Source organism: Neofelis nebulosa, chromosome 6, assembly GCF_028018385.1.
Source record: "Neofelis nebulosa isolate mNeoNeb1 chromosome 6, mNeoNeb1.pri, whole genome shotgun sequence".
Taxonomy (NCBI): Eukaryota; Metazoa; Chordata; class Mammalia; order Carnivora; family Felidae; genus Neofelis; species Neofelis nebulosa.
Window position 1 is genome coordinate 103,681,513 of NC_080787.1, and position 23,657 is coordinate 103,705,169.

The 23,657-nt window shown below is 41.0% G+C and overlaps 1 protein-coding gene across 1 annotated transcript in view; it reads left to right on the top strand.

The window, feature by feature from the left end:
* The first annotated feature begins 20,734 nt into the window (after positions 1-20,734).
* SLC16A10 (solute carrier family 16 member 10) overlaps positions 20,735-23,657 on the top strand; it is a 116,400-nt gene continuing 113,477 nt past the window's right edge. The window contains exon 1 of the mRNA XM_058734989.1: positions 20,735-21,195. Coding sequence (XP_058590972.1) covers positions 20,862-21,195 — 334 coding nt within the window. The 5' untranslated portion in view covers positions 20,735-20,861. The remainder of the gene's footprint in view (positions 21,196-23,657) is intronic.

Genomic DNA, 23,657 nt, shown 5'->3' on the forward strand with positions numbered 1-23,657 from the left:
GCAAACTTTGGATGGACTCCTACCAAGGGTGTATTGGAGGGAACAAGTCCACAAGAGAATGCAGGGGCGAGACTGCAGTGTTAGCAAAGTTTTCATGTCTGCTATAGGAGGAGGTTGGCTGGAGGGAGCCAGTCCTCTTCCAGGGGGTGGGGCATACTGTTAGGAAGCTACGTGGAAAGTGTTGGCACTGTGATCGGTTGATTCTCACAGGTGTCCGCGTATGTAAGCTGGATGTGAGGAGGGAAATGATGCCTGCCAACTCTTGTGTTCTTGGAGAAGTCTCCCAAAGATCCCTGCCCCTTCCCCACAGGCCTCTAGATTAGGAAATAAATCTCCCTCCCATACACCCGAGGAATCTTTCAAACTGCTGCTTCTGTGCTGTATCTCAGCAGAGCTGTTTGTTGTCCTGTCTCTTTAAGGGTGGGGACTTGGTTTCCTGTTGCCCTCTGGCTCTCCCAGAGCTGAGCCCACTGATTTTTAAATTTCCAAGTGTTAAGCCTCACTAATTGTAAGAATTCATGAAGTTAGGCCTCTCTGGTTTTCAAAGCCAAATGTTATGGCAATTTGTCTTCCCAGTGTGGGTGCCCCCTGCTTGGGATGGGTTCTACTCTCCCCTCTCCATGACCAGTGGATCCCTCCCTCCTGTGGACAGTCCTGTGGGTCTGTTTGGCTCCTGACCATGTCTTCCCCCTTCCTACCCTCTTCAGTGTGACCTTTTCTCTCCATTTAGCTGTGGAGACTGTGTTCTTCCAGTCTGTGAGCCATTTTATGGGTTATTTACACTGATGTGGGTGTTATCTAGGTGAATCCATGGGACGAGGTGAGCCTTGGATCCTCCTACTCTGCCATCTTCCCTGGAAGTTGACCATTGCCACTTTAGATGGGAAAGGTGCACTTGGTTTTCTTGGGGTCTTACCTGTATTCAGGGCTTTTTTCAAGATGATGCCCTGAGAAGTTTTTAAAAGTTGGGGTGATCTGGAAAGTATGTCAAAAACATAGGGAAAAAAAGGCTCTCTATTAGTGAGACTAGTAGATAATTGCTTGAAGTCTTTTTAGCAATCCCTGGGCACAATCCACTTCCTGATTCTGTCTGTTGACCTCACCCTGAGCACTAACTGCACATCAGCTTAGCTTGTGGTTTCTACCATTGCTTTCTTTTTCTTTCTTTCTTTCTTTCTTTCTTTCTTTCTTTCTTTCTTTCTTTCTTTCTTTCTTTCTTTCTTTCTATTTGTTCATTTTGGGAGAGATAGAGGCAGCACAGGTAGGGAAGAGGCAGAGAGAGAGGGAAAGAGAGAATCCCAAGCAGGCTCCACATTGTCAGCACAGAACCCAATGTGGGGCTCGAAGTCACAAACCATGAGATCATGACCTGCACCCAAATCAAGAGCCAGGTGCTCAACTGACTGAGCCACCCAGGCACCCCCACCATTGCTTTCTAGGTTTCTTGACTTGTTGCTTTCCAGGTTTCTAAATCTTATAAGGAAAATCTAGTTACACAGGTTTTTATCCCAATTAAAATAATTCTACAGTAGGAAGACAAGTGACAAGAATTTGTATTATAAGCCAATTGCCAAACTCTTTATACAAGTTGGTCAATTTTAAAAACAAACTAGAAGGTGCTTAGGTGGCACAGTCAGTTAAGTGTCTGACTCCTGATTTTGGCTCAGCTCATGATCTCACGGTTCATGAGTTCAAGCCCCCCATCGGGCTCTACACTGACAGTGCTGAGCCTGCTTAGGATTCTCTCTCTCTCCCTCTCTCTGCTCCTCCCCTGCTCATGCTTTCTCTCTCTCTCAAAATAAATAAAGTTTAAAAAAAAAAAACAGGCTAGAGGGGCATCTGGGTGGCTCAGTTGGTTGAGCTTCCGACTTGTCTCAGGTCATGATCTCGAGGTTTGTGGGTTTGAGCTTCATACTGGGCTCACTGCTGTCAGCACAGAACCCGTTTTGGATTCTCTGTCCCCTTCTCTCTGCCCCTCCCCTGCTTGCTCTCACTCTTGAAAATAAATAAACATTAAAAAATTTTAAAAATAAAATAAAAGAAAAATAAATTTATTTTTTATTTTAAATAAAATAAAAACAGACTAGAGTGGGCGTCCTCTCACCCAGAGATATATAGCAGCTAATGGCAAGGGTCCTGGCCAAGGGACAAAGGTAGGAGTTTTAGGGACTTCTGGGGACCTGGGGTTTGCCTCTGAGCATGATTAGGAGGTGTTGTTCTACAGGAGAGAAAGAAATGGATAGGAAAGAAGAAGCTTTTCCAAAGGAAGAAAGATTAAGGAGAAAAGTTAATGTTTGCCCATCCTATGAAAACAAAAAATGTTATAGGCCAGAGATATGAGGACTTCTATATTCAGTCACTCCTTCATTGTCTCCTGCATTTATTCATCTATTCAGTGAATGTTCGGTGCATTGTGCAGGCAGTGAACTAAGTCCCAGATGATACAAGGATGAATGAGTCTTGGTTCTTGACTTTGGATAGGTCAAATTACATGACCAAATGTTATGGTGTTTGTGAAAGTGTCTTGTAAACAGCACAACACTATAATGTGTTGGTTATCCTATCAGTGCTTAATACAGTGACTGGTATGGAGCAGGTGCTCAAAATGGCTGTTGACTGAAGGAATAAGGTGAGGGGCTGAAACAACAAGCTGTGATATGTGAGAACCGGAGACTGTTGTGGTTGGAACCTAAAACGGGAATTGCGTGATTCAATAAAACACGAAACAGGTCTCCTTGATTATTCCGGAGACTGGGAACTCAATGTTCTTTTTTTTTTTTTTTTAAATGTTTATTTATTTTTGAAGGAGAGAGAGACAGAGCATGAGAGGGGAGGGGCAGAGAGAGAGGGAGACACAGAATCCGAAGCAGGCTCCAGGCTTCGAGCTGTCAGCACACAGCCCGATGTGGGGCTCGAACTCACAAGCTGTGAGATCATGACCTGAGCTGAAGTTGGACACTTAACCAACTGAGCCACCCAGGCGCCCCGGGAACTCAATGTTCTAATCCCTCCTCTTCTCATAACTATGTGACCTTGGGTGACTTAATCTTTCTGGGGTTGAGTCAAGGAGTACAATCAAATTTCGGACTACCACCTTTGATGTGCTTTATTTGTGAATTGAGCTCCATCCTGAAGTTTGTTGAAGAAAGTAGCTGGAGTTAGAATAATACGTTACTGATTCTCAGTTGTAAATCCCTTCAAATCCCATGGAAGAAAACAGATAAAGCTGTTGAACAAACATTTCCTTTTCTGTGTAGGAATGTGGTCATCTCAAACGGGAGCCACTGGTTAAATTATAACCTTATGCTGATGCTTACGTTAGCTTCTGTCTTTCACCTGTTGACCTTCAGGAAGCTGCAATGAGGATTTAGTATCTAATTTGGAAATTAATTAGCTGGGCAAGTTTTGAGAGATTTATAATTTGTGCCAAATTAATTGCCTCAATTTTTTATATCATTAAATGACCATTAGCACATATAAATATAATAAATAGAAAGCTTTCAAAGGCTGTTTGACCATCAAAGCCTGTATCATTCTTCATTTGTGCCAGGTTAGAGAAGAATGCCCAGAGTGAAATGTGGCCAGAAACCACAGTGCAGAGAAATTTAACAGTTCTCCGAGTTCCAGAATGAGTCAGAGAGGAGCCAAAATTTAATCTTACAATCTCATAAGTGCTTTATGACTACAATTATTACTTGAAGCTATCAGGTGGCATAGACACGCACTAACTACTATTGTGGAAATTGAGTAGTACTTCTAAGTTTTCCAACAGAGATCATTTTGACAGTAGGTTTATCATAAGTGGTAAGGATCTATTTTCTATTAAAACATTATGATGTATTTCATTATATGATTAATAAATGTTCATTACTGAAAAGTTAGAAAATGTGGATAAACAAAACAGAGGGGGAAACCCTCAAATTCCTATCCTGAAGGGAAAAACACACACATACTTTAAAAAAAAATGTTTATTTTTAAGAGAGAGGGAGGGAGAGGGAGAGCGCAAGGGGGGAGGGGCAAAGAGAAGGGGAGACAGAGAATCCCAACCAAGCTACCTGCTGTCAGTGCAGAGCATGATGTGGGGCTCAAACCCATGAACTGTGAGATCATGACCTGAGCGGAAACCAAGAGGCAGACGCTTAACCTACTGAGCCAGCCAGGCACCCTCACACATACTTCTTGAAATAAAAAAAATTGGATTATACTATTTGTAACTGGAAAAATACTCAGAACCTAAGATCAAAAGTCTACACTCATATTTCTGTACTAGGAGAAGCAGCACCTGGAAAGGAGTGAAGGTGGAGGCTGACTTAAAAAAAATAAATTGTAGATACAAAGGAAAATGAAAACTTCGGGGAAAAAACACTAATCTTGAGGCATGTTTAATATATTGCTTCATATTATATTTGTATGGTATTACTTGAGGTCAGAGAACTTGAGTTCCTGATTTCCTGTGCTTTGTCCTAATAAGTGTTTTTTGAGTTGTTTGCTGAGTAGTAATGTTCAAGTGTTCCACTTACTCTATTAGGTTATAGTAGTCTTTATTATAATCAAGAACCAAGTTTGCTGGGAGTCAGCCTGGCACAGTGCTTTGCAGTACTCAGCGTGCTCAATGAATATTTGTGTGTTTTTTTTTAATGTTTTTTATTTATTTCTGAGACAGAGACAGAGCATGAGTGGGGGAAGGGGCAGAGAGAGAGGGAGACACAGAATTCGAAGCAGGCTCCAGGCTCTGAGCTGTCAGCACAGAGTCCGATGCGGGGCTTGAACTCACGAACTGCGAGATCATGACCTGAGCCGAAGTCGGATGCTCAACTGACTCAGCCGCCCAGGCGTCCCTCAGTGAATATTTGTTAAAGTGAATGTATGTGTTTAAATAATAGTTTCAGTCACTGTTTGAGAGGACAAGTCTAGGATGCTGAACTCACATGGAATTCATAGGTTTCACCTTTTTCTTTTTTAAAACATTTTTTAATGTTTATTTATTTTTGAGAGACAGAGCGCAAGAAGGGGAAGGGCAGAGAGAAAGGGAGACACAGAATCGGAAGCAGGCTCCGGGCTTTCAGCTGTCAGCACAGAGCCCAACATGGGGCTCAAACCCATGAACTGGGAGATCATGACCTGAGCTGAAGTTGGACGCTTAACCAACTGAGCCACCCAGGTGCCCCTCACAGGTCTTATCTTAACAAACTTCAGAATATTGATTTAAGAGACTTAATTGACACACACAATGTACAGATTGACACTATGGCAGAGACTAAGTGCCACACTTCATAAAGTGTGCTAGAGTTTGTCTAGAATCCCAGACCATTTGATTACTAAGAGAAAAATTTGCTTTATGGCGACAATGAATGAACTGATAACTTTTAGGAAAGATTTATGTCCCTTTACACAATGAAGAAAAAAAAAATAGGCCAAGAATACTAATTTGACAATTCCCCAGAAGAGAATGATAGTTTATTTCATAGGCAAGGGGAATTCCAGAGAAAAGGGAGTGACTTTTCATAGAGTCATTGAGCTAGCTAATGGTAGAGGTAGGACTAGAACCTGGGACCCCTGAATCCTGATTCATTGCATTTTCCACTACCATGCTCCCTAATAGCATATGTCACTGGATCAGTGACCTTAATTTGGAATACTTTCATATAATATTTTTAACTAAGAAATGCAAATGCTTACCACCCTTATGGTAGACGGAATAATGGCCTTCCAAGGAGTCCACATCCTGATCTTAAGAACCTTGGGGATATGTTACCTTACATGGTAGAAAGGCTTTTGCAAATGTGATTAAGTATTTTGAGATGGGAGATTAGATTATCCTAAATTATCTGGAAGATCCAAAGTAATCACAAGAGTCCTTACAAGAGGAGTCAGGAATATCAGTGTTAGAAAAGGAGATATGATCACAGAAGCCAAGGATTAGAGTGATGTCACCATGAGCCAAGGAATGCAGGCATCTTCTAGAAGTTGGAAGAAGAAAGGGACAGATTTTTTCCTGGAGGCTCCAGAAGGAGCCAGCCCTGATATCTTGATTTTAGGTCAGTAAGATTCATTTCAGACTTCTGATCTCCAAAGCTGTGAGAGAATCAATTTGTTTAAATCACTAGTATTTTAAGCCACCAAATTTGTGATAATTTGTTGTAGTAGTAAGAGAAACGAATACAGTCTTCATTTCACAATAGTTGTATTATTTTTTATCATATTCTTGAAGAGCTGGAGGGTGGATAGGTAGCAGTGGAAGAAATCCTTTTGGCTCTGTGGGGTGGTTAAGTATTTTTCACTTCAGGGTTTCAAAAGGTAGTGTTTTGTATTATATTTATCTGTTTTTGTCCTTCCCTTTATCATATTTTTCTACTGCTATCTAAACAAACTTATTAGGTCACTTACCGAGTCAGGGAGAGTCAAAATTGAAGCTTCTATTTGTGTCTTTTATCACAGACCTCTTACAAACATCTCATTCTTTCACCCCATCCCAATTCTTTCTTTTTTTTTTTCCTCACAATCCTCTTTTCCTCATGCACTTTCTTTTCTGTCCCCCTATTCCATTTAATTGAAGTTAAATTGCTTACTCCTCCCCCTTCTTCCTCTCGGTTTCTCTGGAGCCTTCTGTCACCGTCATATTCCTTTTTTTTTTTTTTTTTTAAAGCCCGATGTGTGTCTCAAACTCATGACCCTGAGATCAAGAGTTGCATGCTGTATTGACTGAGCCAGCCAGGCACCCCTCACTGTATTATATGCTTGAGTTTCTACCTGATTTTGCTCAAAATAGTCTAGACACTCCCTACTTTACCTGTGCTTTCCAGAATTTCTCACCCATAGGCTGAAAACCAATCAGAGGAGTCAGAGATTCTCAGAGTTTAAGGAGGTTTCAAAGATCATCAATTCCAACTACCCACTTATGTTTGAATTCATACCTTCTCCCTGATGTGCATGACAAATAACTTCCTTTCTTCCATCATTTTTTTTTTTTTAATATCTGTGTGGCAGGCATATGCTCAACCTTTGCTTGAACACCCCCAGGATGGAGAGCTCACTCCTCTATGAGGCAGTCCATTCTGTCTTTGGGATGGACTGACAGGGAAGCTCTGACATGGAAGAAGTTTCTCCTTCTGTTGAGCCAGAATCTTTTCTCCTCTAACTCTGACCCATGGGTTTAATTCTATTCCTCAAGTCATGGAACAATATTAATTTTTTTATATGACAGTCCTTCAATATTTAAAGATAATCTTCACATTTACAGTGGGTTTTCCTCTTGTCAGACTAAACTTCTCTGTTTCTTTGAATTCCTTGCCAAATGATGTCTTTTAGCTTTGTGGTTATGTTCTGGTTTTTTCTTTTCCCTCTTTGTCTTTGTTTGATTTGAAAAGGAATGCCCAGGACTGACTGAAATAATCAGAGAGGAACGGTACTATCACCTTGCTCATTAGATCAGTGCTGCCCAGAAGTTTCTGTTATGATGGAAAAAATGTTCTATTTCTGTGCTGTCCAATATGGTAGTCACTAGCCACATGTAGTTATTGGGCATCTGAACTGTGATTAATGAGCATGAGGAACTGAATTTTAAATTTTATTTAGCTTTAATTATTTAAAGTTTAAATGGCTCTTAAAATAGAGGAAATTTGTCTCTATACATAAGACAGGAGAAGTAATAGGAAGTTCTGAGGGAAGGCCGTGATGAGAATCACAAGGGCTGAGTCTTGTCACTATCATGACTTTGATGTATGTGTGTTCATGGAATAGTCAAAACACAGTCATTTTCCTTTTTCCTAGCATCAGTTTTTCACTTGTAAGGTGAGAGCATTGGATTGGATCAGTGTTTTTCAAACCTCAAATCTGAATTCATTGGTAGGTTTTAAAATCAATTTAGAATTTTCACTGGCAGATTGTGAAAATTAATAAAGGGAAACCTTATTTAAAATGGAATCAGGAGGGGTGCCTGGGTGGCTCAGTTGGTTGAGCGTCTGACTGCGGCTCTGGTCATGATCTCGCAGTTTGTGAGTTTGAGCCCAATGTCGGGCTCTGTGCTGACAGCTTGGAGCCTGGAACCTGCTTCAGATTCTCTCTCTCTCTCTCTCTCTCTCTCTCTCTCTCTCTCTCTCTCTCTCAAAAATAAATAAACATTAAAAAATATTTTAAATAATAAAAATAAATAAATAAAATGGAGTCAGGAGACCAGCAGGAGAAGTTCTCCCACCCTACCACTCCTCCTCAGCTCCTTGCAGACCCAAGAAGAAGAAACCTATACTTAACTACCCCAGCAGGTGGGAAGCAGTTTTTCCCTTGCCCAACCAATGAGAGATTGCCTCACCTCAGCCAGTGAAAAGCCACCACACTTCAAAATCCCAGTTTACTCCAATGGACTCTTTGTTTATAATAGCCCCTCCCAACTCCCCCCTTTCCTCTATAAAAGTGTCTCTCTTCTTTGTTCCCTGGATTTGCCAATGGTTTTGCCATAGCTTGTATGTCCCAAATTGCATATTCTCTCCTATCCCTGAGTAAGGCCATTTGCTGGTAAAATAACTGGCTGTTTTATTTTTAAGATTAGCAAAGCTTTTTAAAAGATGAAATAAAAGAGATCAGAATGTGCTGTTGTACTTTGTAAAGTAAATATTGTTTTGTTAAACTTTTGTTCCAATTTGTGTGTGTGTGTGTGTGTGTGTGTGTGTGTGTGTGTGTGTGTTTACTGGGTTATTACATTAAATGTGTTTCTAACTGTGGATCACAGTAAAAAATGTTTTAAAAACATAGGAATTCATGACTGCTGAGGTTCCTTTAGCCTGGTATTTTTGGTTTCTCTGTGTCTGCAAAAAGTATTCCTTGGGGCTTTACCTTCATGGTGAGGTCGGAGAATACGTTTCCATGATGTCATCCCACACCCTCAACCCAAGCAAGCAAGTCTCTGTACTGAGACTGTGACAGACACAGGCAACTCAGAAGGTGAGAAGAGGCTGAGGTATAACTGGGAGCCATATTGTTAAACAATGCTGATTCCATGACATCTTGAGGGTTTTAATTGAATTTCTTGCATATTGTAGCCCCTTTGGTTTCACTATAATGCTTAGAAGAGATTGTTTCTTGGGGTGCGTGGATGGTTCAGTTGGTTAGGCTTCTGACTCTTGTTTTTGGCTCAGGTCACGATCTCACAGTTCATGAGTTTGAGCCCCACTTCAGGCTCTGCTCTGACAGAGCAGAGCCTGCTTGGGATTCTCTGTCTCCCTCTCTCTCTCTGCCCCTTCTCTGCTCTCTCTCTCTCTCTCTCTCTCTCTCTCTCTCTCAATAAATAAATAAATAAAACATTAAAAAAAGATATTCTTGCTTTAAGCAGGAAGTTGTACAAAATAATAGGATCCCCTCTCTAGAGGTAATATTGTATGATTCCATGAATACAAAATTTCAATAAATACTCATAACTAAGGACACTCTTCTAATATCAATGACATCAGTCCCTGTGCAATGAGGCATAGGTCACAGAGCTTATTATCCCACTCCATCTCAACAGTCCTGGGGTCTTAGGTTGGCAGCTTTTGAGAGGGCAAGCCTGGGCTTGAATTCAAATCTCTTTCCTCCAAAACTGTCTAGAATTCTACTGTACCACATGCAGAGGGATTATTGTTATCAAATTTAAGTGATCAAATATGTTTTTTCTTCTCATGTCACTAAATGTAATTCTACTGAGTACAATTCAACAAACATTAGCAGGGCCTGTGCTAAAGGTGGGATGCTGCACTCAAGAGATTTTTGTTGAGCACCCATACTTTGGGGACACTTGGTATAGATGAACTAGGCATGGGGAGCACAGGCCACCGCTAGGGCACACTCCTAAATTTAGGAAAGAAGGAAAGAAGAAAAGAAAGAAGGAAAGAAAGAAAGAAAGAAAGAAAGAAAGAAAGAAAGAGAGAGAGAGAGAGAGAGAGAGAGAAAGAAAGAAAGAAAGAAAGAAAGAAAGAAAGAAAGAAAGAAAGAAAGAAAGAAAGAAGAAAGAAAGAGTAAAAGGAAGGAAGGAAGGAAGGAAGGAAGGAAGGAAGGAAGGAAGGAAGGAAGGAAGGAAAAGGGGGGGAAGAATGGGTTTCCCCAATCATCTTTTATGATACTAAAATATACCTATGATAAGCTGTAGCATGACTGAGGTAATGCTGTCGCATGACTGAGGTAATGCTGTCGCATGACTGAGGTAATGCTGTCATACTGGAAGGATGGAGTATGTTGGGTGAGTGAATTGGGTTAGATGCTGAGGAATTGTATTTGGGTCTCCAGCACTGACCTGCAGATAAGCTCTTGAAAGCAGATGACCAGAACAAGGTCATTCAGATGGTGAAGTGACAGAAGCTCATTTTCTAATTCCAAGTGTTCTTGCTATGATAGCTTGTGTGTTCTGTAGTGGAGTTAGGGGGCATAAGGGTAGCATAGGCTTGAACATTTTCTCTGAAGATTATTCAACCTTCTTAACCTGGGGTAGGATCTCCTAACAGCCTTTGGGTAGTAATAGGTTTTGTCATGCAGATTTTTCCCTCTGGGAAAACAAGACACTGTACAAAACCATTAGAATATCCAAGTTGCCCTGAAAGTATATGAAATTACATTTAAAAACTATATCCTAGGTTCTTAATTAGTTTTATTGTGGATTTAGTTTGACTGACTCACTCTCTAAAAGACAAATGACCCCAGTGAGGGGAAATAATTGAATTCTGGAACACAGAGTTGAAGACCAGACTCTGGACCTACATTGCACCCCCAAGGTGCAGGTGTTCAGACTCTAGCCTGAGCAGTGTCCAGTGAACCCCAGGCCAATCTCTGTCCTGTCCTATAGAACACTATAGCACAGAGTTTGAGAAGGCTGTTGGAACAGTTAACAGTATAAATATTGATGCAAAATATTTTGCTTTATAAAATATATATAAAAACCAAAAATATCTGGAGACAAATCATGGTGTTAAAAGTTGTTACATTAGGGACATCTGGGTGGCTCAGTCGGTTGAGCAGCCTACTCTTGGTTTTGGCTCAGGTTATCATCTCATGGTTTGTGGGATCGAGCCCCTCGTGGGGCTCCACACTTACAGCATGGAGCCTGCTTGGGATTCTCTCTGTCTCCCTCCCTCTCTCTCTCTGCCCCTCCCCCACTCATACTCACTAACTCTCTCTCAATAAACAAACACACAAACAAACAGGAGTGTCTGGGTGGCTCAGTCGGTTAAGCATTCCACTTCGGCTCAGGTCATGATCTCACAATTTGTGGGTTTGAGCCCCGCATTGGGTTCTGTGCTGACAGCTCAGAGCCTGGAGCCTGCTTTGGATTCTGTGACTCCCTTTCTCTCTGCCCCTCCCCAGCTTGCACTCTGTCTCTCTCTTTCAAAAATAAATAAACATTAAAAACATTTTTTTAAATCTTTAATAACTAAACAAAAAAGATGTATTAGAAAAAAAAATGTTAAAGTTATTTTCAATTAGAAATGTAAAATGGGTAAATGAAAACCACAGTTAAAACTTATCCACTTTAAGCAAATGGTTCTCTATCAGAAAAAAAAACAAAAAACTTATCCACTTAAGTTGCAGAATTAGGATCACAAGGGCTGGAGTCTTGTCACTATCATGGCTTTGATGTATGTGTGTTCATGGAATAGTCAAAACACAGTCATTTTCCTTTTTCCTAGCATCAGTTTTTCACTTGTAAGATGAGGGGCCATAGGACGGCAGGCATGGAGCTGTTTATACCTGTTCTTGAAATAAGGAGCAGGTCTTAAGCCTGGAGAGTAGAAATTGGGCAGAGATAGGGTAGAGGATGAATTGGTGGAGGCAGAGATTTTTGGCAACAAGACTAATTAGAAGGTCACTGTGATGGTCCACGTGAAATGAGAAGGAATCATTAGGGAACCAGCAGCTAGATGGAAGGCAGGGGGCCAGTCAGAAGACCTTCTGGAGTTGGAATTGGCTGGATTATATTTGAGGGAACTAGGTGTTCTTCCAGCTGGAGTAAGAATTCAATTTACATGAGATTTATTAATAGGGGGAAAAAAAGCTAAGTTTTATTATGTGCACATGGAGGCCCAGTAATGAAAATGAGACCCAAAGAAATGACCGGGTCAGGTAGTTTTTTTTTTTTTTTTTTTTTTTTTTTTTTGTGAGGAATTTACAGGATAAAGAAAACAGATGTTTGGGATCTTTAATTAGTAAGGAATTCTAAGTGGAATTTGGGCTGAGGCAGTGGATTAGTAACAAGGTTTGCTTCTCTGGCTTCTGAACTTTAAAGTACCTGTCTCTGGTGATAAGGATTTTTTTTGTTGTTGTTTTTTACTTCTTAGTATAGGGAGGGGATTTTTCTTTTTTTAAGTTTTTTTATTAAAATTTTTTTTAATGCTTATTTATTTTTGCAAGAGAGACAGAGCGTGAGTGGGGGAGGGACAAAGAGAATAGGAAATGCAGAATCCAAAGAAGGCTCCAGGCTCTGACCTGTCAGCACAGAGCTGGTTGCAGGGCTCGAACCCATTAACTGAGAGATCATGACCTGAGCGGAAGTCGGACGCTTAACCGACTGAGCCACCCAGGTGCCCCAGGGAGAGTATTTTTCATATGGGAGATTTATTTCCTGCTTTCAGAGAGAGAGAGAGAGAGAGAGAGAGAGAGAGAGAGAGAGAGAGAGAGAGAGAGAGATTGAGAGAGAAAGGGAGAGGAGGGTCTGAGTGTTCTTACTCCGGCTATTTCCCAAGTAGTTCCAATTCAAAATAATCAATATGTCACAGGGGTACATTTGGGGACAGCCTGCCCTGGGCCCCTACCTAGGGAAAAGGGATATAAAGGAAGAGCCCCAGCTTATTAGCCTCATTTGGAGAAGATTAGGGGGATTCTAGGGGAAGAGCAGATTGAAGGGATTTTTAAAAGAGGTGAGGAAGTGGAAGTCAGAGAGTTAATCCAGTGTCACTTATAAAGTGCAGTTTTAAGCATCAAAATCCTCATTTATCACTTGTGCAAGTCAATATTGAAGAATCTCTATGCATATGTTTTTAATCAAAACATTCACAATAAAATGTCTAGGTTGTGTGTGTGTGTGTGTGTGTGTGTGTGTGTGTGTGTTTAAATTTGATTTTATTGTAGCAGTTCACTAATACTCCATCTTCTCCCAAATAATCACCATGATAGTACTATTCCTATTTTGTGATTTGGAGAATAGACACTTAGAAAGATTAGGCATTAGAATTTGTCCATAGCCACAAAAGCAGTAGAAAGCTACTGTTGGCCACTAGATTTAAAACAGTAATTAAAATGGTATCAAAGCAGGTATTATGTACTGGATTACATAGCACATAGCTGGAAATCCATGACCGCATAACTTAGTAATTTAGTATTTAGTATATTTAGTTCAACTCAGATGTTTAAAGAGTAGTTATGCTGAACTGGACTAGATGGAGAACATTTCTTGGAGAGTGGAAAGTGTTAATGTTTAGCTAAAAAATGAGACTCTTCTAAATAGGAAAGAATGGCATCTCAGGATACAGTGAGGAGTCAAGTAAGGATACTTTAATAAGTAGTTAGTTTATAAATAATAGGTTTGGGGTGCCTGGGTGGCTCAGCCGGTTGAGCGTCCGACCAGGTCATGATCTCGAGGCCTGTGAGTTTGAGCCCCGCGTCGGGCTCTGTGCTGACAACTCAGAGCCTGGGGAGCCCGCTTCGGATTCTGTGTCTCCCTCTCTCTCTGCCCCTCCCCTGCTCATGCTCTGTCTCTCTCTCTGTCTCTGTCAGAAATAAATGAAAATTAAAAAAGTTTTTATAAATAATAGGTTTAATACAAACTACAGGTGAAAAGGCCTTACTGTGAAGTTACTGCTGGCATTTAGAGTTAAAGAACATATTGTTCTTTATATGTTGTTCAAATATATTTTATCAGTTATATATATATATTTTACTGAGAGAGAGTGTGTGAGCAGGGGAGTGAAGCAGGGGGAGAGAGAAAGAATCTTAAGCAGGCTCCACACTCAGCACAGAGCCTGACACGGGGCTCTATCCTATGACTCTGGGATCAAGACATGAGCCAAAATCAACAGTCAGATGTTCAACCAACTGAGCCACCAGGTACCCTGTGTTTTATGTTTATAAATCCTTCTATCTCATGATCACAAAGTGCTTAATAAATAGGAACCCATTAAGGAATATACCATTATTATGAGGTAGTTATATATAAACAGTTTCATATTTTCAGATGGAGAAGGTGAGGCAAGAAGTCAACGTATACAATGTAAGTTAGTGGCAGGTTTGGATGTAGAAATAGAATATATTTCTCTTCACACCCAAAACTTTGCTTCAGTAGGTGGCTTATTGGCATTTATAAGTTAAAAGCTTTCTTGTAAAAAACATTCAAATAAGAAAATCTGATTTAAGTTTCCCCCTTTGATACAGCAAAACAAAATGCTAAACACAAACTTGCCTGATTTAATACGATTTCAGCCCAGAACCCAATTTGGGGTCTAGAATATCTTTTCCAAAGAGCATGGAAACCTAAAATAACTCTTGATTCTTAATGTTTAAGGCACCTTATTATTTTTAAAGTGTTTTATTTTTTCATTTCACATCATGACATCTTTTCTTTCACCAACTTAGAAATTTGAGAAAGGCAAAGGAAAGCCGTGAAGGTGAAGGCAAAGCCAACTTGTGGCTTAACTAGAATGGAACTTCTGTTTTTATTGGTAAACTTCAGTATATGCCCTTCACTCAGACCATAGTCTAGAAGAATACTTTGCTCTGAGTAAATGAACCAATTGTTCCAAACAGATCTAGTTAGTAATGGGAGAGAGAGATTTTGTATCAGATTATTATTTAAAAAAATTTTTTTAAATGTTTATTTTTGAAAGGGAGAGAGACAGAGTGTGAGCAGGGAAGGGGCAGAGAGAGAGGGAGACACAATCTGAAGCAGGCTTCAGACTCTGAGCTGTCAGCACCGAACCTGATGTGGGGCTCGAACTCACGAACCATATCCTGACCTGCGCCGAAGTTGGACACTTATCCAACTGAGTCACCCAGGCACCCCATATCAGATTATTATTATTATTTTTATATTAAAAAATTTTTTAATGTTTTTATTTATTTTTGAGACAGAGAGAGACAGAGCATGAGCAGGGAAGGGGCAGAGAGAGAGGGAGACACAGAATCGGAAACAGGCTCCAGGCTCTGAGCCGTCAGCCCAGAGCCCGACGCGGGGCTTGAACTCACAGACTGCGAGATCATGCCCTGAGCCGAAGTCGGATGCTCAACTGACTGAGCCACCCAGGCGCCCCTTGATTATTTTTTTAATTGAAGTATAATTGACATAATATATCCTATTGGTTCCAGGTGTGCATCATAATGATTCAATATTATTATACATTATGAATGACCTACACCATAAGTCTTGTTACCATCTGTCACCATGCAGTTATTATAATATTACTATCTTCCCTATGCTATACATTACATCATCATGACTTATTTGTATTATAACTGGAAGTTTGTACCTCTTAATTCCCTTCACCTATTTCTGCCATTCTTCAACCCCCAACTGCTCCCCACCCTGATAATAACAATTTGTTTCTCCCATCTACGAGTGTGTTTCTGTTTTGTTTTGTTTGTTCACTTATTTTTAGGTTTCACATATACGTGAAATAATATAGTATTTTTATTTCTCTGTATGGCTTATTTCACCTAGCATAATACCCTCTAGGTCCATTTATGTTGTTGCAAATGGTAAGATTCATTTTTTTCATGGCTGAGTAATATTCTATTACATCGATATATTACAACTTTTTTACCCATTCAGCTATTGATGGACCTTTAGGTTGCTTCCATATCTTGGTTTTGTAAGTAATGCTTCATCACATAGGGATGCATATATCTTTTTGAATCGATGTTTTTGTTTTTTTTGGATAAATATTTAGAAGTGGAGTTGCTAGATTGTATGGTAGTTCTATTTTTAATTTTTTGAGGAATCTCCATACTGTTTTCCATAGTGGCTGTACCAATTTACATTCTAACCAACAGTGTATGACGATTCCCTTTTCTCCACATCATTGCCAATACTTATTGTCTTTTTGATAATAGACAGTCTGATAGATGTGAGGTGATATCTCATTGTGGTTTTGATTTGCATTTCCTTGATTAGTGATTAGTGATGTTGACCATCTTTTCATGTGTCTGTTGGCCACCTGTGTATCTTCACTGGAAAAATGTATATTCAAGTCCTCTGCCCATTTTTAAATTGGGTTATGTGGTTTTTTTTTTGGTATTAACTTGTACAAATTCTTTATATATTTTGGATATTAACTCCTTAGTGGATGTATGATTTACAAATATCTTGTCCCACTCAGCAGGTTCCCTTTTCATTTTGTTGATGGTTTACTTCATTGTGCAAAAGGTTTTCAGTTTGATGTAACAATTTTATCTTTCTTTTTCTTTTTCATTTTAGAGAGAGAGAGAGAAAGAGTGTGGGAGAGGGGTAGAAGGAGAGAGAGAGAGAGACAGAGAGACAGAGAGACAGAGAGAATCTTAAGCAGGCTCTATGCTCAGTGCAGAGCCCCACATGGGTCTTGATCCCGTGACTCTGGGATCATGACCTGAGCTGAAATCAAGAGTTGGATGCTCAACTGACTAAGCCACACAGTTGCCCCAGTTTGAGGTAATTCTATTTGTTTATTTTAGCTTTCGTTGCCCTGCCTGAGGAGATGGGTCCAAAATATATTGCTAAACTAGTGTCAAAGAACTTATTGCCTACATTTTCTTCTAGGACTTTTATGATTTCAGGTCCTATACTTAGATCTTTAATCCACACTGAACTTATTTTTGTATATGGTGTAAGATAGGGTCCAGTTTTTTTCTTTTGTATGTAACTGTTCAGTTTTCCTAACACCATTTATTGAAGAGACAGTTTTTTCCCTATTGTATATTCTTGCCTCATTTGTCATAGATTAATTGAACTTTATGTGACTTTTCTGGGCTTTCTATTCTATTCTATTCTATTAATCTATGTGTCTGTTTTTGTGCCAGTATCCTACTGTTTTGATTACTATAGCTTTGTAGTATAGTTTGAAATTAGAGAGCTTTGTGCTTCTTTCTCATGATTGCTTTGGCTATTCAGCATGTTTTTAGTTCCATACAAATCTTAGGAGTATTTGTTCTAGTTCTATGAAAAATGCCATTGGTATTTTGATGGAGATTGCATTGAATCCGTAGATTGTTTTGGGTAGTATGTACATTTTAACAATATTCTTTCATTCTACGAGCATGGAATATCTTCCCATTTATTTGTGTTGTAGACTTTGTATTGGGTTTTGTAAGGGGTGCATTTTGTGAGTTAGGGAAACAGTGAGTGGTGGAAAATAAATTTCTCTTTAAGGACTAGACAACATAATAGTTGAGGACAGGGATGTCTAAGCTCCTAAATTCAAATATTTTCATATTTTAATTTCCTAACCTGATATATTTGTGATTAAATAAAGGTTGTGTTTATAAAAATGTAAACATCCATTTAAATCGCTTGATTCCGAGTCCCTAGACAGAAACAATGATGTCATCAATAGTAATAAGAATGGTAGTAACTGCTAACATTTCCTAAGAACTTGCTGTGCACCAGTCACCATGCTAAGTGGTCTGTGGGCATTAACTTTTTAATCCCTTAAGTCAGAGCTATTCCTAAATCAATCTGCATGAAAAATGTCAAACTTTAATCTGAAAATAAAATACACTATATAATGCTTAGAAATAATGTTATATATATGGTATATGTAGCAATTATATATAAAGTAAAACTTAAACTGTATCATATTTAATACATTGCTATGTACTCATGTATGTATTTTTACAAGAATGGGTTCATGATACATAAACTTTTAAAAAACTTTAGGGGTGCCTGGCTGGCTCAGCCGGTATAGCATATGGCTCTTTTTTTTTTCTTAATGTTTATTTATTTACTTTTGAGACAGAGAGAGACAGAGCATGAATGGGGGAGAGTCAGAGAGAGAGGGAGACACAGAATCCGAAGCAGGCTCCAGGCCCTGAGCTGTCAGCACAGAGCCCGACGTGGGGCTCGAACTCACAGACCATGCGATCATGACCTGAGCTGAAGTTGGACGCTTAACCGACTGAGCCACCCAGGCGCTCCTTTCTTTTCTTTCTTTCTTTCTTTCTTTCTTTTCTTTCTTTCTTTCTTTCTTTCTTTCTTTCTTTCTTTCTTTCTTTCTTTCTTTCTTTTTAGCATATGACTCTTGATCTCAGGGTCATGAATTCAAGCTCCACACTGAGCCTAGAGCTTAAAGATTTTTTTAAAAATACATTTTATATTTAGAAGTGTTTTAGATTTATAGAAATATTGCAAAGATAGTACAGAGTTCCCATCCCTTTTCACCCTCTTCACCCATTTTCTCCTATTATTAACATCTTAATTCACATTCCACACTCATTACAATTAATAAGCCAATATTAATAATTAACTGAAGTCTGTATTTTATTCAGATTTCCTTATTTATTTATTTATTTATTTATTTATTTATTTATTTATTTATTTAGAGGGAGAGAGAACAAGGGTGCCTGAGTGGGGTAGGGGCAGAGGGAGAGGGAGAGAGAGAATCCCAAGCAGACTCTATGTGCAGCATGGAGCCAGATGTGGGGTGCAATCTCATGAATTGTGAGATCGTGACCTGAGGTGAAATCAAGAGTTGGACACTCAACCAACTGAGCCATCCTTCCCCTAGATTTCCTTAGTTTTTTCCTAATGTCCTTTTTCTGTTCCAGGATCCCATCTAGGATGCCACATTACATTTAGTTATTCAGCTGCCTTCAGTTCCTCTTGGATGTGACAGTTTCACAGACTTTCCTTGTTTTTCATGACCTTAACAGTATTGACAAGTACTTGTCAGTTGTTTTATAGAATGTCCCTCAGTTGGGATTTGTTTAGTATTTTTAAAATTTTTTTTTAAAGTTTATTTATTTATTTTGAGAGAGACAGAGAGAGTGAGTGGGGGAGGGGCAGAGAGAGAAGATGGGGCAGAGGATCTGAAGTAGGTTTTGCGCTGACAGCAGAGACCCAGGGTCTCAATTCAGGAATCATGACCTGAGCCACAGTCAGACTCTTCACTGACTGAGCCATCGAGGCACCGCTGTCTGGTTTTTTTTTGTTTTTTTTTTTTTTAATGATTAGACTGGGATTATGGGTCTTGAGAGGAAGACTTAATATACTTAATCATTTGCTTATATCGATATTGACTCATGGATGTTTACTTTATATTTTGCGTTCTAATCCATGCCTTTTTAAAAATGTACTTTCATGGCTAAGTAAAATGTGGATAGCTTTCGAAGTCAACAGAGGTGAACAACATTTAGAGGTTATGCAGTATGTATTTAATCAACCCGCCACTTTTTCCTTATTTCCAACAATGCTGAAATAACATCCTTGTGCGTTCATTTTTGTGCACTCGTGTGACTATTTTTAGTATATTATTCTAACCCCATCTCTAAGACACATTCATTATACCTGAGCTATGTTCCCTTTCTTCAACTATACACTGCGTTCTGTAGCTTAGGCGGTTTTCTCTACCAAGAATGCTCTTCTGCTATCTTTGCCCACTCAATTTCCCTATTTGATTCAGGGCTCAGCTCCAAGGCATCTTGCTGTAGAAGCTCTTCTGTAGTGTTTTGAAGAGAATTTTATGGTTCCATCCTACTTCTCTTTGTTGTGTATGTATTATAATACTCACCATCTGAGCCTCCTGTTTTATCCCAGGACTTTTTCCTGGGTAGTTTATTAATGGGCAGAAGAAGAAGTGAGACCAATCACACTCATCTGTGTCCTCCATTGCAGTGATGAGCCCATAAAATAACTAGTATATTTTGACTTTGAAGCGAAGAACCCGAGTAACTGACACATTTAACTGGGCTCAATTTCATGGCTATTCTTCCTTTCTTTCACATATATTGTTGTTGCTACATGCTTCAGGGAGTTGAATATAGGTGCTAGTTTTTGTTTAAAGTGCAAATAACTGTGCTGTAGTTTAAATGTAATGTTTTCCAGCTGTCTGTCAAAAATGTTACTGGAAGGCTTTGGTATTACAGTGTCTTACAAAATGGGCATTTTAATGTGCCAAGTATTTATAGGAAATTGTATATGAAAGCAGGAGAAATGAAACGATTACATAAGTCCCCTTATACTTCTGACTTTCTTTTAAGTAAGCAGGGGGCGTTATGTACCCCAAATATTATGGTTAGTAATAAGAGGTGCATGTCAAAAAGCAAAACAGAAACAAAGCAAAGAGACAATGTTAGTTTGGTTGTGACGCTGTCAGCTGAGGCTAAAGATCTCATACCGCTTTGTGATGACACACCCAGACTGTACTTAGGAAGATTCGCGCCCCTTCCTTTAATACTTGGAGACGAGGTAACCCACACATCCGTGACCCCCCAACTAGGTTGGAGGAGGCCTTGCCGCAGGCGCGCGCGCACAGACCGCCACCCGCGGACACCTGGCTCCGGGCTCAGCCAGGCGGGGGGCCCCGCCTCCGATCTACCGAAGCCCAATCATCTGGAGAGTCTGGGGTACGTCCCGCGCCGGCCACGCCCCCAGCCTGCGGGGCGGGGGGCGTCTTTAAGAGCCGGCCGGCCGGCCCCCGACGCAGTAGGGGGTGCGGGGCTGTGGGCTGGAGGCTTGAGTGCTGTCCTCTGGGGTGCCGGCTCGCCTCCGCCTTCCTCCTCGGCGGCAGCCTCCGTGCCCTGCGCCGCCGTCCCACCGGGGGCTCCACCGCCCTCTCCTCGGCCTCACCAGCCCGCCGGCCGGGCGCTCGGCGGCTCCTCCGTGAGCCCGCCAGGAACTCGCACCCCTCGCGCTCCCCTGGCTCCCGAGGGGGCCGCCTCGGGCCATGGTGCCCTTCCCCGAGGAGCCCGCCGCCGCGCGGGGGACGAGCGAGGCGCAGCCGCCGGGCCCCGCGCCCACCGGGGCAGCTCCGCGGCCGGGCCCGAGACCCTCGGACGGCCCCGAGGCGCTCGTCGAGAAGGTGGAGGTAGAGCTGGCGGGACCGGCGGGCGCTGAGCCCCCTCAGCCTCCCGAGGGCGGCTGGGGCTGGCTGGTGATGCTGGCGGCCATGTGGTGCAACGGGTCGGTGTTCGGCATCCAGAACGCCTGCGGGGTGCTCTTCGTGTCCATGCTGAAGACCTTTGGGTCCACGGACGATGACAAGATGGTCTTCAAGACAGGTGAGGCGCGGAGCCGGCCGGGGCCAGCCCGGGGTAGGGGGAGAACGGGCATGGGGCCCCTGAGCACATCCCGCGTGCGGAGTGTGCCCGCGCCGGCTTGTGCGCCTCGGTGGGTCCCTGTGTGTGGGAGAGCGTGAGAGAGGTGGGTCTGTCCCATCGCAAATGCAGCCTGTCGCTCCAGGGGCCTCGGTGTGCCTGGCTTTGTAGTGAATACAGATTTGGGCACAGTGTGTTTGGAAACAAGCCGCAGAACTTATTTCCCAATAAGCAAGAGTAGGGTTTAAGAGTCTATGTATACTTTCCTCTTAATTGTCGAGAGCAAACAACCTTCCAAACCCAACGACACCGCACTGTGATTTTTGCAGTCTCTTATGAGACCGTGACCGTTGGGTTTTCGTTCATGTGCCTCCGGGGCTGCAGAGGGGCGTGTGTACTGAGGGGAGGCAGGGTTGGCGAGATTAAAGAGATTTATTCCAAGGTCAAGGGGAGTTCCCCAAGGGAGCTCTGCCAGGAGCCCTGGTTTCGTGGTTTGTTTGTTTGTTTGCTTGTTTTGGGGGGGGGGGGGGCACTGTGTGCTAAATATAGGAAGCATAGGAGGCAGCCAGATCAGGGACCGGGAGGAGGAAGGTGAAGGGTTGCCCTTTCCTGTTGTGTTGTCATATTTAACCATATACTAGACTAGATGAGAAAGTGCAGACTCAACATTTTTTTTCCCTGTAGAGACTTATAATGTGATCTCTTGACAGGCAAAAAACAAGTCCAAGACCTTTTAAGACTCTTTAAAAGAGTATATAACTCTTTTACATGCATTATTGTACTTCAACCTGCAAGGCAGGTGTTATCAGCCTTATTTAGGAGAGAAAACTGAAGCTTGGTAAAATAGTGTCTTCGTGAGTAGCAGAATGGAGATAGAACACACATCTTATGACTTAAAGGGCTAAGGGATTTCCATGACTAAATAAGGCTCCTCCCTGCCATTTGAGGAACTTTATATGATTAATAGTCTTTTTTTAAACCTTAATTTTCTATTTTTAGAGTGACTGTTCCTTAGGACTTTAGTGTGCATGCAAAGAACATGCAAGAGACTGTTCTAACAAATTCTCAGGCAGAGGTAATGTTGGGAGTTTTAAAATCTTTTATAAATACTATTATACTGTATGTATCATTCTGGAGTGTGCTTTTCTTCTACTCTGCATTGTTTGCAATTTATCCACATAATATCTCAACTTGAACTGGTAGCTTAAATTCTTTACATTTTAGCTCCAGGTTTTCCATTGTATGAATATATTATACTTTACTAATGCATTCTCCCTTTAATAAACGTTTAGATTACTTCCAAACTTAATATAAACAATGCTGCAATGAATATTCTCTTTGCATATGTGATAATGTACCATATTTAATCTGGAATTTCTGTTCCTTAAACAGTAGCTCTTGAACTACTGTGTTACGCAGGTCACAGGGCTAGTAATAGGCTAATGTAATATCCTATACTTATTTTTATGGAAGGCAACTGTTGAAAGTCTAGCAGGATTGATATGCATGTGCAATATTGAACAAATTTTTTTTTTTTTATATGAGCGTGGGTATCTGGTAGGGAGAAGCTCAAGGAGGCAGATGGAATTGGTAGAGTCAACATTTTAAGACTGGTTCCTTTAGCATTTAGCATATTCTTGACTAGGATTACAGATTTTTAATGCAGTCAAGATAGCAAGACAACAGTCTTTTGTTTACCAGTGTTTCTGCCAACTCAGGTGAGTAGGTCCTTTCTATCTGTGGATTTTTTCTCCTTCATTTTATGAGAGTGAGAGTGTGTGAGTGAGCAACTATGGGGGAAAAACCATAGGAGGGCCAGAGTTTTACTGTGTCGCAGCCTTGACCTATCTTCCATCCCCAAAGTTCCTGTTGGCTACGATGTTCCAACACAGGCCACCTGAGGGGGGACGGAGGGGACAGGAACCTGCTCTCTTGAGCTTTTTGAAGCTATTTTCAGTTTTGATGAATATCCTTCTCCATTTACTCAGTTGAATCCTTGACGATTTTCAGTCATGTTTGTGTATATGTGGGTGTATATTGTATAAATAGTTATCCAAATATGCCAGCTAAATACTGAAAATCTTTTTACTTCTGCACATGACTCCCATGTATGGTTGTGCCCTTGCACAAAGGTGCCCAACTCAGGGTAAGTGGTGCCTGAAAACCAGCCTGTGCTCTGGGTGCCCGCCTATATACTTGTAATGGCCCTGTATGACATAGCAGCTACATTGAATCTTTACTTGGATACTATGTGATACAGAGCTGATAACTGATACAATTTAAGGTCTAAGGAAGAACAAAGATTTAACCTCATCTGTGAAAAAATGGTAACAAGATACTCTTTAAGCTGGTTACTACTGAGACCTACCCACCCCCTGTGCCAGCCCAACACACATACACACACACGCAGGTGTTTCATAGTCCAT